General features: G+C 44.1%; 1 protein-coding gene across 8 annotated transcripts in view; it reads right to left on the reverse strand.

Annotated features, from left to right (window-relative positions):
- LOC136647511 (thiamine transporter 1-like) overlaps window positions 1–14,409 on the reverse strand; it is a 36,598-nt gene that overhangs the window by 669 nt on the left and 21,520 nt on the right. Inside the window, exons 1-5 of one of the 8 annotated variants that reach the window (XM_066623096.1) lie at window positions 9,383–9,402; window positions 5,799–5,959; window positions 4,121–5,032; window positions 2,195–2,341; window positions 1,208–1,362 (exon numbers count right to left, since the gene is read on the reverse strand). In XM_066623096.1, coding sequence (XP_066479193.1) covers window positions 1,208–1,362; window positions 2,195–2,341; window positions 4,121–5,032; window positions 5,799–5,936 — 1,352 coding nt within the window. In that variant the 5' untranslated portion in view covers window positions 5,937–5,959; window positions 9,383–9,402. The other 7 variants (XM_066623089.1, XM_066623094.1, XM_066623093.1 and 4 more) reach the window with 7 other exon arrangements.

A 14,409-nucleotide genomic window follows, 5' to 3' on the forward strand; every position in this document is an offset into this window, starting at 1 on the left:
AACCTATATATACAGCAAGCAGAAAAGAAACTGGGCAAATTAAACACAAACAAAGGCACTGTTCTCTATTGGAGTTACTGTATTTACACTAAGGTATACAGAGAGAAGACCTGATTGTAGTATGTAATGTTTTACTATGGCAACTCAGTCTCTAAGTTCTTGCTGTTGGGGCAGGGGGTAAAAAGAGACCAATTTTAGCAACTTCAACATATGAAGAACACACAGACCTGGTAACCACTAAAGCAGGGATACATAACTACTAACTTAATTAGCCAAGTGGTATTCAATTTGAAAACTTGAGTAATTCCATTCCTCCCAGATGCTGCTTCTCCCCTTTTCCTAAAAATAACATCCTTACTGGGGGAGGCTATAGAAGGCACAATTGTCATATGTAGCCGAAAACTGGCCATTTACAAGTCTCACAATCTCCAGGTGCAAAATGGTAGATATGAGATGTGAGCCCCAATCCAAGTAGCGGAAATGGGGTTTGCTAGCCTTGAAGTAGGGTTGACCAAATAATTTGAGCAGGAGTGCTTACCTTTTGGAATTCCCTTATTCTGAATAGTTGCCCCATCACTGGTCTAGAGCAGTGGTTCTCAAACTTTGAAGGAGCTTTACTCCCTCAGTAAGTCTTTGCAGGACAGGTGCAAGAAAGCAATCCTTAGGCTCACATCCCCTAAGGGGGGGTGCTTTCACTTTGGTAAGGCTGCAGGAGGTGCAGGGAGCCCAGCACAGCCCTCCACAGGGCTCCCTGAGGCTTGGAATCTTGAAATGGAGTGATCACAAAGCACTGGAGGTGCATATCTATTTCTGAACCCAAAGCACTAGAGGTTCATTGCAATTGCTCTGTTTCAAGATTCCATGCCTCAGGTAGCCCTGTGGAGGGCTGTGCTGGGCTCCCTGCACCTCTTAGGAAAACAATCCTGGGGAAGCATTACAGGAACTGGTGACCCACCAGTTTGAGAACTACTGGTCTAGAGTGTCTGAACTCCGAAAATGTGGATTTGTCGGGCCTATACTTGACTCCCTGCTTCAACATCACACATCCTGTTGTATAGGGAAGAAAATCTCATCCCTGTCCCAATTGGCCACAAAGGATGAGGAAAATGTGGAACGTTCCTGGATGGAGAAAAAAAGCTTCCATCTCCAGATTCCAATGAAAATATTCACAACTGGGTAGAGGTGGAATTGCTCTAAAAGAACTTACTGTTTATAAGCTTTATCATTTTCCACTGTTCTTGGAAGGAATAATGTGCACTCTTCCCGCTCTTTCAGGTTCTGTATTTGTTTTTCTTTCACCTGTTCCTCTTGTTTCTTTTTAAGCCATGACCTGAAAGCTTCATCTGGATTTCTGCTCTCTTGCTAAAATGCACATACACACAATTATTATTATTATTAACAGTATTTATATACCGCTTTTCAACTAAAGTTCACAAAGCGGTTAACAGAGAAAAATCTACTTCACACAAATCTACTTCACACAAATCTACTTCATTTTCAAAATCAGGAAAATGTACAGTATTGCAGTAATTTATTTACATTAATAAAATGTTGCAAACTTAATAAGGATCATTAACTTGCAGGTAAATACAAATAGCAATTATTTGACAAGTGGTTATGGTCAATACCATAACTCAATAATGGCCAAAATGTTGATTACAGCTGCAGTTCTAAAACAGGGCTAGTTGATGCTGTGCATCCCTATCAAGAAAATGAGAGTAATCTCTTTTTCCACATTTTGTAATTAAACAGGCTTGTAACTGTCCAATCCTGAAGGCAGTGGCACTGTCAGGTGCAGTGGTGCCAAAACGGCCACCACTGCATCAGCGACACCGCCGGAGGTCTCCACAGGGGAAAGGGACTTTTGTCTATTTTGCCAGCACAGACTTGAGAAACTATGTCCAGCGTTCCAGCCCAACACAAGAGTTCAGGAACCAGCAGAGCTCTGCTCCGCTGGTTTTTCCTTTTCCCCTGCCCTGGAACACCCCCCCCCCCAAGCCCTCACTGCCGCCCAGAATTCTTACCTAGCTATGGGCAGCATCTGGCCGGTGCTGGGCTCAGCACCAGCATTGACTCCACATAGGGTGTTGCAGACGTGCCTTATGACACATTTGCAACACACAGTGCCAGTGCTGGTCCAGTTCCACATTGGGCCCTAACAAAGGAGAACGACAGTATGGAGACTTCAACTTACTCTGGTATTCAAGTCTTCCAGCTCTTTTGCACGCTGAATCCGCTTCTCTTCTTGCATTTGTCCTTTTTTCTTCTGCAGCCAAGCTCTGAATACCATCTCATTCTCTCTCTTTTTCTCCTCCTCTTGTATTCTCTTCAGAGCTTCTTCCTTACATTACAATGTTAGCAAATAATGAGATTTTGTAAGGGCTATTCAAAATTTAACAAGAGATACATGTTTCAGAGTAAATGAAGTAATTCAATGTTGTGATATTATACTACACTACTATACCATTATTTTGTAAGCATGAATATACTTATCTAATAATAACAGGGGCAGCCTATGCTTCCCCACCACCTGCATCTGCCCCAATTTTGCAACCCCCTGGAGCATGCCTGCCAGCCCTCCAAATGGATGAAGAGAGGTAGTGAGTAAGCATGCACCCCCCCCCAATTGATAAGGAAAAAGAGAGATGCTACCATCCCTTCCCTGGAGCTCAGCACACATCTTTTCCTTCTCTGTGCTGCTCCATTCCAAATAAACAGAGCGGAGCATGCTCTGCTTCTGTCTGTTCAAAACAGAAGCAGTGCAGAGGAGAAAGGGTGTGCACCAAATTCAGAGAAGTGTATTCTGGTTACATATGCACACATCTGCTTAAGGTTTCTCTCCATGTCATGCATGTCTAAAAAAGCTTTTAAAATGCACAATACTGATGGGTTTCGACCCACAACCTCTCTTCAGTGTTTGCAGTACCTTATAGAAATTTGAAAAAATATAAATAATTGAAATCTCACAACAAGAACAACAGACACAAATAAAAACTGCCCAACACATAATTATGGAATGTGCTGCCAGTGGCTTAAAGAGATTAGACAAGTTCCTCGAGCCTATCAGTGGTTTATTAGTAGCACTGCAGTTTGTTTTGAGGTTTGATTTAATGATGGTTTTGTATTTTAAAATGCTTTTATTGCTTTACATCACTCCATGTTGCTGTAGGCTTCTCAAATGTGAAGGCAGACTATAAATGTTATAAATAAACTGACAGTGCAATTGTATGCATTGCTACTCAAAAGTAAGCCCTATTGTCTTGGATGTGTTCTACTCCCAGGGAAGTGTGTATATACACTTTCCATTATACAGCCCCTATTATACAGAACCTCCATGTTCAAAAGCAGTGTACCTCCAAATGTTGACTGATGAGAAGACAAACAATGGGAAAAGGCTACTGCAGGCTTCTCAGAGTTATCTGACTGACCACAGTTGGAAACAAACTGCTGGAGTAGATGACCGAACCCCTGATCCCATGGATCTTCCTATATTCTTATGCTAAATGAAACACATAGGAATAGTTCAGCTGGATCAGACCGAGGACCCATCTAGTCCAGTTTCCAGCACCTCTGTGAGTGGTCCACCAGATACTCCAAGGAGCACTCAAGACAACAAGATACCTATAACTTGTTGCTACTTCCTTGCATCTGGCATTCAGAGACAGACTACCTTGAAAACCCAGAGATTGCATAGTCATTAGGCTTGTAATCAGATGGACATTTTCTCCATAAATCTGCCCAACCCCCATTTAAAGACATCTAGGACAGGTGCCATCATAATTTCCTGTGGAAAGAAGTTCCACAGATTAATTACATGCTGGGTAAATAATATTTCTCCATAAAAGCCAGTTTTATAAGATGGAACTCACTTTTAGTTCTGAAAGTTGACTATTGCTAGGCAGCTCATTCCAAAACTTAGGGACCCTGATGCAAAAGGCCTTACTCCTACCCTCTTAATGTGGTGTATGCGTGTTTGTATTTCCAACTCTTGCTTATCTGAATCTATTTAAATTTTCCTTGTGCTTAACTATGGAACGTGGCGCAAGACCTTGCTTACCAACTCCAAGATATGCGGATGCTAGTCTCAATTTAGCGCACTAATTTGTCTCTGCACTCTCACCTCTTTCTTTAATTTCTCTTTCTTTTGCTCCATTTGTTTTTGCAGTTCTTTCTGCCTGGGTGATAGACAGTATGTAGAGCTTCTTATACCTATGTTTGCCGACTGCACTCTGCGTGGACTTTTCCCTCTTTCCACATTCCTTGTAATGTTGATGGCAGAGCTTGGCCGAATAGTTGGGGGCTGAGGGGAAAAAAAACACCCTTCTCTAGAAGAAGAGCAAGATGGTTGTATATGGTTCTCTTCTTTTGTTCGACAAACACTGCCAAAAGCTGTAGTGTAGGATGTTTTAGGAGAAATGTGTTGAGCTTCAATGTCACTAAAAGAAACACTTAGTGGAGGGAAGAAGCCTTGGCTTTCAATGTCATGGATACTCAAGAGTTCAAACTTCCCATCTCTTTCTACTAGAATCTTGCCATCCTTGTGCTCATCATCTGTCCCACCATTAACAGAAAGAGAGAGATCTTCTGATCTATTAGAAAGGCGCAACTGAGAAAGCCTACCCGAAATGTCCCTTTCCCCAAAAGGATAATTTTTATCACCTTCTATCGTTTTCAGAGGGGGAACTTCAAGATCTACTAAATCATCTTTGAATTTTAGTTTCCTTTCTTTTGTTTCATCCAAAGGTTCTTGACACAACAGCAGTTTGTTGGCTTCTTCTATTTTTTCCAAGATGTAACGCTTTATAGCTTCATCATCCTCATCCAAGTCCTGATCTTCTTGCTTAGATTCCTCTTCACTGTCAGTATCAGATGCCTGTTTCAGAACTTTCTCAGGCTCAGGAAGTTCTTGTGAAGAATTTCTTCTCCCATCCTTCAGAACTTCCTCATATTTGAGAGGCTCTTGTGGAGAATCTCTTCCTCCTAGTACTTTATAAACAGTTGTTTCAACATCCTCTTCACTTTCATCATGATTCTACAAAAAAATTAGACATCTATTTTATCTATTTATATCATAAGCAGAAATGTGTATGTTAAAAACCCAAAATTCATTATGCCTGTAACTAGTTTTAACTAGTAAAATCTGGAAGCTCCAAACTGTATTCAGAAATCCTATTATTGCCTAGTAAGAACTACAAACTACTTTGTTCATTGACTGAAAATAGCACTAAATACTAAAAATTTTATTTTAGATGCAGTTTTTTACCAACAGACACAGTCATTTCTAGTTGCCTTTAGGTATAAAGTAATTTCAGGTTTATATACTGCTACATAGCTGTACAGTCATAGTGGATCCCGCCACCACACGGAACAAACGCTAAAGAAAAGGATATTGCAACATATACATACATTTCCTATATGATGTTTAATTAGCAATTACATACAAATCCCCCAAAACAATTTAAAAGGTTCACCAAAGCAATTTTCCTTTATCAAGTAGCCAAATGAAAAATCTATGAAGATGAACTTCATCTATGAAACAACATTCTACAAAAATAACATTCTACAGGATCAGCCAGTAAGATACAATGACAAGTTCAGATTTCTATGCATCCCTGTGATGGTTGCTGAATGGTGTTGGGCAAATTACTATGTGTCAGCAGAACTCACTGGATCACCCCCTTCCTCTATGTTCATTAAAAACTATTCAGGTACTTTCTAATCAAACTATTTCCCAAGCAATTCATTCTGTGTGCTATTAGATATTGGCAGAAGATGATAACATAGTTCTTCATTACTACCTGTGCATCACTAGGGATTCCTTTTTCCTCTTCATTAATCAGCCATTCAAGGTCTTTTTCAAAATCATCATCATAGTCGCCACTTTCTATGGAACCTCCTGTGTCTGCAGATTCACTAGTGTCTTTCTTGTCACTCATTGTGGATGTTCCTTAAAGAATAGCTACAAAAACGGGAAAAATTTCATTATGCATATACATTAAGACGGGCTAAAAGTTGTTTAACCCACCAAGCATGTTAGTTCTTGATGCATTTCATGGACATGTATATGAACAGGTCAAGAATAAGCTCACAGAAAAAGTGTAGTTTTGATTGTTATTCTAGGTGGCATGACGGGACAACTGCAACCTCTCAATGTTGCAGTCAACATTTAAGGAAGAAATATGAGTCCTGGTTGTTGTCTGAAAATCTTCTATTGACACCTTCAGGTATGATCAAGAAAATGCCAGCATCAAAACTTGCAGAATGGGTGTCAGCAGCTTGGAAAAAAATCCCAGAGACAGTGGTGGAGCACTCTTTTAAGAAATGCTGCATCACCATACCCTTGGTGGCAGAGAGGCTGATATTGTGTGGATAAACATGGACATTGATGACTCTGCATTGAAAAGTGAGTGAGAAGAACCAGACTCTGAATGTGAAGCAGTTGAATTGGCAGCGTTTTTTCTTTCTTAGCAGTACATAAAGAAATGGTGCATCTTACAATCGATTTCATCTTAGATTCAATGAAATTTGGTAGTGCTTGGCCCCACTGCCACTGTGGCCATGTGTCACTGGTCTGCCTGGTTCAACTCCATTTGAAGTAGAAGTCGCAAAACCTTTTCAAGCAGCAAATCACCAAGCTTAAGAGTCTCCTTAAGGTAGGAAAATCATAGATTTGGAAGACACATTGCATACAAAGTCAGTTCAATTCATAATTGAAGGCATTGCCTATACAGTATATACATCTATGGTGCAGCCACATTTGGAATAGTGTGAGGTTTAATGTTATAGTCTTCCATTCCTATTCCTATAAGTAACCTAGTGTAAAATGCGTAACACATATGAACTGGATGTTAACACTGCACAGTCCAAGAACCTTTAGCATTAGATCCTCCACCAAATAGCTTACACAGTTACATGTCACTTATAAACATATTAACTAAATGGTAAATCCCACTTTGTTCAATAAGACTGAGGGCACAATCCCAACCAGGTCTACTCAGAAGTAACTCCTATTTTGTTCAATGGGACTTACTCTCAGGAAAGTGTGGTTAGGATTGCAGCCTGACTCTCCAACTAAGACTGGATTTAGTGTCACATGTACTGTATTTTAGAAAAGAAAAATGGAGGTAGAGTAGAATTCAAGGATTTGCCTGATCGGATAAAGTAGACAAATGTGTTATTTCTTGCTTCCACAGAGGATTAGAGAGGCATGCTCCACCTTTTTTTCTCAAGCAAGTGCCCTATGGCAAGGCTCTGAACAGATTCATATGAAGCTACCTTTACACCCAGTCAGGCCTTGGGCCCATCTAGCTCAGTAATGTCTACTCCACTGGTCCCCAAACCATGGTCCGTGGACCAGGGCCTAGGAGAGGGGGGTAAAGGGGGTAATTTGTACCCAGGCTCAGGACAAAAAGGGGGGCCCAGGAGCCAAAGGATGGGGTCCAGAAATTTCCTGGGGTCTGACATTTTCCTATCTACTCAGATTTGTTGCACGTATGGGATGCTGTGGACATTACCAAGACTGGGGGTGCTGCAGACATGACTGATGCCATATGGGTGGGTAGACCTGAGCTCCAAAGACTTTTCCAGTTTTCTCTACCCTCCTCTCACCATGCTTTGCCCCTCCCTGCCCCTGTTCTGCTCACCCGTCACCACCCTCCCCTGCTCTGCTTCAACCCCCCCTTTGCAAAGGGACCCAAAAGAAATTTTGTAGCCCCTGATAAAATTCCTCTCAGAGGCCCAGCCATGGACCACTGGTGGTCCACAAATCCCTGAGAAGTGGTCTGTGATGTCTCAGAAAAAAAAAAATCGCCTTCAGTCACTTCCAGCATCTTGTTGAGCAAGCACTCCGTCCATGGACCACCAGAGAGGGCAAAGAATGGACCAGCAGCAGCCACAGCCAGCACTGAAGTGTTGGCTGCCATTGTGGGTGGTCTGTTCTTTGCCTTCTCTGGCAGTCTGTGAGGGAGCTCTCACTTGGGAAATGCTTCCCCACAGACCACCAGAGTGGACCCACAGTTGGCAACAAAAAGGAGCAACCCACAAATCCTATGCAGGCTAAGTGTGTGCTCTACGACCAAGCTACTTCCACTAGTACCATACATTTTTACAAGTATCCATTTGCCAGATCCATGGCAGGCGGGAGGGGGAGGAAGCAGGTAGGAATAACGCTCTCCCACCATGAGTCTCCCATCCAATATCTAAGCCAGGGGTGCCCAAACCCCGGCCCAAGGGCCACTTGTGGCCGTCAGGAGCTCCCAATCCGGCCAGCAGGAAGCCCCCAATCTCCAGTGAGCCTCTGGCCCTCCGGAGACTTGTTGGAGCTCGTGCTGGCCCGACGCAACTGCTCTCAGTATGAGGACAAGTGTTGCACTTCTCACCTGGGCTGTGGGACGAGGGCTCCCTCCACTACTTGCTGTTTCACGTCTGTGATGCGGCAGTGGCACAGAAGGAAAGGCCGGCCTTGCTTTGTGCAAGGCCTTTTACAGGAGCTACTGCAAGACCTTCATTCATTCATATAAGTTCCATCTTTATACATTCATTTAAATTCATTTAATATATTCATTAAAATATTCATGTTTGAAGTGTAAATTAATTCTTTTTTCTAATTCTGCTTAATTCTTTGGCCCTCCTGCCAAAAGGTTTGGACACTCCTGATCTAAGCAAACCACCTCCAGGTTGGTCAGTCTGTCTAAGGAGGTGGATTCAGGCCTCTCTCCACCCACATGAAAGCTGCTTATCCGCTCACTGCGGCTGCAATCCTGTCTTCACTTACCTGGGAGTAACCCCATTGACTATAATGGGACTTACTTCTGTGTAGACATGCATAGGACTGGGCTGTTATTCCCTCTGGATGAGCCTGGGACTGGACACTGAGGCTGCAGTGCTGTCCACACTTTCCTGGGAGTAAGCCCCATTCACCATCATGAGACTTACTTCTGAGGAGACACGCCTAAGACTGGGCTCTCGCCCCCCTGGAAGCGCCTGGCCCAAAGGCGGGCGAACCCTGACCCCGTCACCATGGCAGCCGCCGTGACTCCTTCCCGTCCCGGGCCAGGCGCCTCTCCTCCCCGCGGGCACCTCCGCCGCCTGGCGCTCTCCACGCTGCCGCCTCTGGGACCTCAGTGACACGCCGTCCTCCTCCTCCCCGCGGAGGCCCGGCCGGACCTCGGTCCGCCTCGAGCCCTCCAGGACCAGCTCATCCTCGGGATAACCCACTCGCCTCAGTTCGACTGCGCCTGCTCGCTCAGCCCTCCCCCCTCCTGTCATACCCACCTGTGAACAGCGCCGGGCCGCAACCCGCCCTCCATCGCGTTGTCATGGTAACCGCTGCACCCCCCCCTTCGTGTCATGCCTCTGCATTTCTCCCCTCCCCAACACTCACCAGGCAAGAGGACGGCGGCTGTAAAGGACCAAACTCTCGCGCGACGCTCCCGATCCCCATAGCAACCTGGATGCACCGTGATCTCGCGACAGGACAAACGCGAGACTTCCTCCGAGTGCTTGTCATCAGGCGGGTACCATGGAGACGCCTGAAGTGGCGCGCGGGCGAGAGGCCTGTTTTGATTGGTCGGTACGACTCAGGCCGATTTGCATAAACAGGTTCCACGTGATAAAGAGCTTTGGGGGATGCTCAGGAAAGGGAAGGGGGCAGCTGCTGGTCCTGGAAGCAGGAATGGCGGAGGATTGAGCCTAGGCATGTCTACTAAGAAGTAACTCCTATTGTTGTCAATGGTGCTTACTCCCAGGTAAGGGTGGCTAGGACTGCAGGCTTAGAGCCAATCCTGTGCCTCTCTACTCAGAAGTCAGTCCTATTATAGTCAATGGGGCTTACTCCCAGGTAAGTGATTGGATTGCAGCCATAGTAACATATCCAGTTATTTTTTCTCTAGTTGTTTCAGAATTCCACGTGGAAGAAATTCACAGGAAACTAAGACTGCAATCCTAGGCACACTTTCCTGAGAGTAAACCCCATTGAAGGCTGTGGGACTTACTTCTGAGTAGGCAAGCATAGGACTGTGCTGTAAAATATGCTAGGAAGACAAGCAGTCTGCAAGTGCTTGGTGGACATTGTGCTCTCCTGACAATTTACCAACTAAAGCCACTTTGTATGAAAGTAATTTTCCTCACTTTGTATAGGCTTTATGTATAGGCATACCATAGTCTTTCGAGACTGAAGGTTGCCAATACATAGGCTTTAAATATTAAACTTTCTTGTAACTGAAAAGCCTTGCTGCTAGCTTAAGCTACAGCCACACCAGGCTGTATAAAAGCTGGCAAGCTACATTTTTGAATTCAGCTTTTCCCCCACTAAAGAATACCAGATTACTTCCAGTTAACCCCCAAGTACCAGCAACTTGAATTGCAGTTAATGAAAATGGTGGCCATTTTTCAAGATGGTGGCCAAATGGCCAGTTATAAAAATTAGCGACATAAGAACAGCCCCGCTGGATCAGGCCATAGGCCCATCTAGTCCAGCTTCCTGTATCTCACAGCGGCCCACCAAGGGCCCCAGGGAGCACACCAGATAACAAGAGACCTCATCCTGGTGCCCTCCCTTGCATCTGGCATTCTGACATAGCCCATTTCTAAATCAGGAGGTTGCACATACACATCATGGCTTGTAACCCATAATGGATTTTTCCTCCAGAAACTTGTCCAATCCACTTTTAAAGGCCTCCAGGCCAGATGCCGTCACCACATCCTGCGGCAAGGAGTTCCACAGACCAACCACACGCTGAGTAAAGAAATATTTTGTCTGTCCTAACCCGCCCAACACTCAATTTTAGTGGATGTCCCCTGGTTCTGGTGTTATGTGAGAGTGTAAAGAGCATCTCTATCCACTTTATCCTTCCCATGCATAATTTTGTATGTCTCAATCATGTCCCCCCTCAGGCGTCTCTTTTCTAGACTGAAGAGGCCCAAACGCCATAGCCTTTCCTCATAAGGAAGGTGCCCCAGTCCAGTAATCATCTTAGTTGCTCTCTTTTGCACCTTTTCCATTTCCACTATGTCCTTTTTGAGATGTGGCGACCAGAACTGGACACAATACTCCAGGTGTAGCCTTACCATCGATTTGTACAACAGCATTATAATATTAGCCATTTTGTTCTCAATACCTCTTCTAATGATCCCAAGCATAGGATTGGCCTTCTTTACTGCTGCCGCACATAGGGTCAACACTTTCATCGTCCACCACCACCCCAAGGTCTCTCTCCTGATCCGTCACAGACAGCTCAGAACCCATTAGCCTATATGTGAAGCTTTGATTTTTTGCCCCAATGTGCATGACTTTACACTTACAGGTTGAGTCTAATTATTCGCATGGGTTCTGTTCCAAGCACTCAGGTGGATAAAAAAAACTATAGCAAATCAATTTAAAAAACAAAGTTTCTTTGCACCAGTGATTGAAAAACAGCCTTGCTGACCTTTTGACTATAAGATAAGAGTCATTAAGAAGACAATCCATCAGCACTTCACTCAGCCCCTCCCTTCACCAATGCAAAATGCTCAACTTTCTTTCACCTGCTGGGGGAAGGGAGGGGTCTGAAGGAGAGAGAAGGATTGATGGATTGTTAGCCTGCTGCCCTCTCTCTCATTAAGGAAGCTGTTGTTAAAGGACTATTCAGTTTTCAAAACCGATTTTAAAGGGATGCATTTTTCCCCTTCTCCAGGGATCAGCACATTCTTTCTCATTTGCAGGGGTCATTCGTGTTGAGTGAAATCCATGTATAAAAAAAATCAGTGTATAAATAGGCTGGACCTGTACTTACATTTACACTTACAACCTGGACTTTGAACTCAGCATGTGTTTTCATTAAGAAATATTTGGTTGCCAGTTATAATCCCAAAATGTCTTCAAGTTTTCTAGAGACTTTTTATGGATTTCTGATTAGTCTAGTACAGGGGTGTCCAAAGTTTTTGGCAGGAGGGCCACATCATCTTTCTGACACTGTGTCAGGGGCCGGGGGGAAAAGAATTAACTTACATTTAAAATTTGAATACGTTTACATAAATGAATATATTGGAGATGGAACTTATATGAATGAATGAAGGTCTTGCAATAGCTCAAAGCCTATAAAAGGCCTTGCACAAAGCATCACAAAGGTGAAACAGCAAGCAGTGGAGGAAGCCCTCATCCTACAGCTCATGCGAGAGGTCAAACAGTCGCCCTCACGCTGAGAGCAGTTGTGTCGGACCAGTGTGGGCTCCAACAAATCTCTGGAGGGCCAGAGGCTCATTGGAGACTGGGGGCTCCCTGAGGGCCGCATTGAGGCCTCGAGGGCCGCATGCGGCCCTAGTGCCAGGGTTTGGGCACCCCTGGTCTAGCAGTTCAATAGTTTTCATAATGGAAGGAATTCTTTATCTGTATCTGTGATTATGAATTCAAAGCAGGTGATAACATGGTTATGGTGTTCAGTTTAGTTATATTTTAAATATATTTGTATTTGCTTCCTCAGTGATTTCCCAACTAATGAGACAGAAGTTAGAAAAAAACTGAGTGGAATCCTAACTGGTCAGTACAGCAGCATAGCCTCTGTCAGGCTAGCAGAAGGTGTCACAGATGTGCCATAAGGCACATCACGATGCCCTGTGAGTAAGAAGCACCAACCTGCGCTGTCATGCCAATGCTACATCCAAAGGCAGCAGAGATACAATTTGTGCCAGGCAGCAGAGGAGCAGTGGGAGAGTAAAATGGAGGCAGAGAGGGGGCGTTTCAGGGCAGGGAAAGCAGAACAGGGGTGTATCAGGCCCAGGAAGGGGGAAGAATGGATGGAGCAGGCCTCTGCCATATCCTAATCCCCATCCTGGGAGCCTTACGCAGTGCTTCTTGTTCTTTTGCTAGCTAAATAGTTGGTGAAGATCTGAGTAGCCCCATAGTTCAGAATGGGGCATTACTCAGGATAAGGGGAAAAATACCCCAAGGACACTTCCAGCCTTCTTCTGACAAGCACTGGATACAGCAGAGGCCATGGGGCCCCAGTGCATCAACACTTCTTAGGATTGGGCTGCCCATCTTTTTCCATCTATTTATTGTTCACATTTTATACTGCCCTTCCTCCAAGGAGTTCAGGGTGGTATACATGGTTCCTTCCCTCCTTTTCTTCTCATAGCCTGTGGATTAGGTTATGCTGAGAGATCACAACTGGCCCGAGGTCATAACAGAAAGCTTCATAGCTGAACAAGGAATCTGAACCTGGATCTTTGAGGTCTACATCCAACTCCAGAACCACTACACCATTCTGCTTTCACTAAGCATAGCATCCTTTTCCGTGGCTGTTGCCACTTCTGTTGCTTATCTTTTTAGACTGTGGGGACAGGGAATCATCTTATTCCCTTTTCTATGGAACCTGGTTTAAGAACTCTTTTGTTGTTGTTGAAACAGTATGTAAATAGCCCTAATAACTTCATACTACTTTGGGCAGTCATAGTCTATAATTCATCTACACACCAAGACAGTACACACAAACCCACATAGATGTTATGTATATAGCATGTGTGTGTGGTTTGCAGTGACGAATCTTACATGCAACCTGTGTGTTCAGTACAACATTTGCAGGAAGCTTAGTATAAATGTATTAGCATTGATATACCACTTTTCAACCCCCACAAATTTAACAAAGCACTGTCCAGGCAAAAGAAGTGAAAAGGTGGTTTCCCATCTTAAAGGGGCTGAAAATGTAAAAAGACAGGAGACATTCCAGGAAACAACCACTGGAAAAGGGATGGATAGAGGGATATGGGGATGAAGAGACACTTACTGCCCCCCTTAATATAAGAGAATATATTATGAATATAGGAGAACCATCATTTAAAAGGTCATCTTTTGTCTTGTTTGCACAGTACAGGGACAAATGTTTTTCTGTGCAACTCAGCAATTGTAGATGATTTGAGGTTACCCAAAGTGACTGAAGGGGGACATGATGGAGATGTATAAAATTATGCATGGAATGGATAGAGGGATGTTCTTTTCTCTCTGGCACAACATCAGAACCAGAGGACATCCACTAAAATTAAGTGTTGAGTTAGAGCAGACAAAACAGTAGTGTAGCTGGAGGGGACAACACAGTACATACTGCAGGTGCCACAACACATCATGTAAATGGCCCTACCCACTCACATTCAGAACCATTTCAGGCAGCAATGGCAATACACAGGAGACACCATTTGATTTGGCAAGTGCCTGCATGTTGCCATCTCTGCCCAGAATGGCTGTTGGCAAGTGGGAGGAGCTGTTTACATGGTGCATTGTGGCACCTGCAGAACTTACCATTTTGTCCCCCTTTAGCTATGCTATTGAGACCAAGGAAAATTTCTTTACACAGTGTGTAATGAATCTATGGAACTCCTTGCCACAGGAAGTGGTGATGGCATCTAGCTTAGACATCTTTCAAAGGGGATTGGACAGAT

The sequence above is a fragment of the Tiliqua scincoides genome, chromosome 4 (assembly GCF_035046505.1).
Source record: "Tiliqua scincoides isolate rTilSci1 chromosome 4, rTilSci1.hap2, whole genome shotgun sequence".
NCBI lineage: Eukaryota > Metazoa > Chordata > Lepidosauria > Squamata > Scincidae > Tiliqua > Tiliqua scincoides.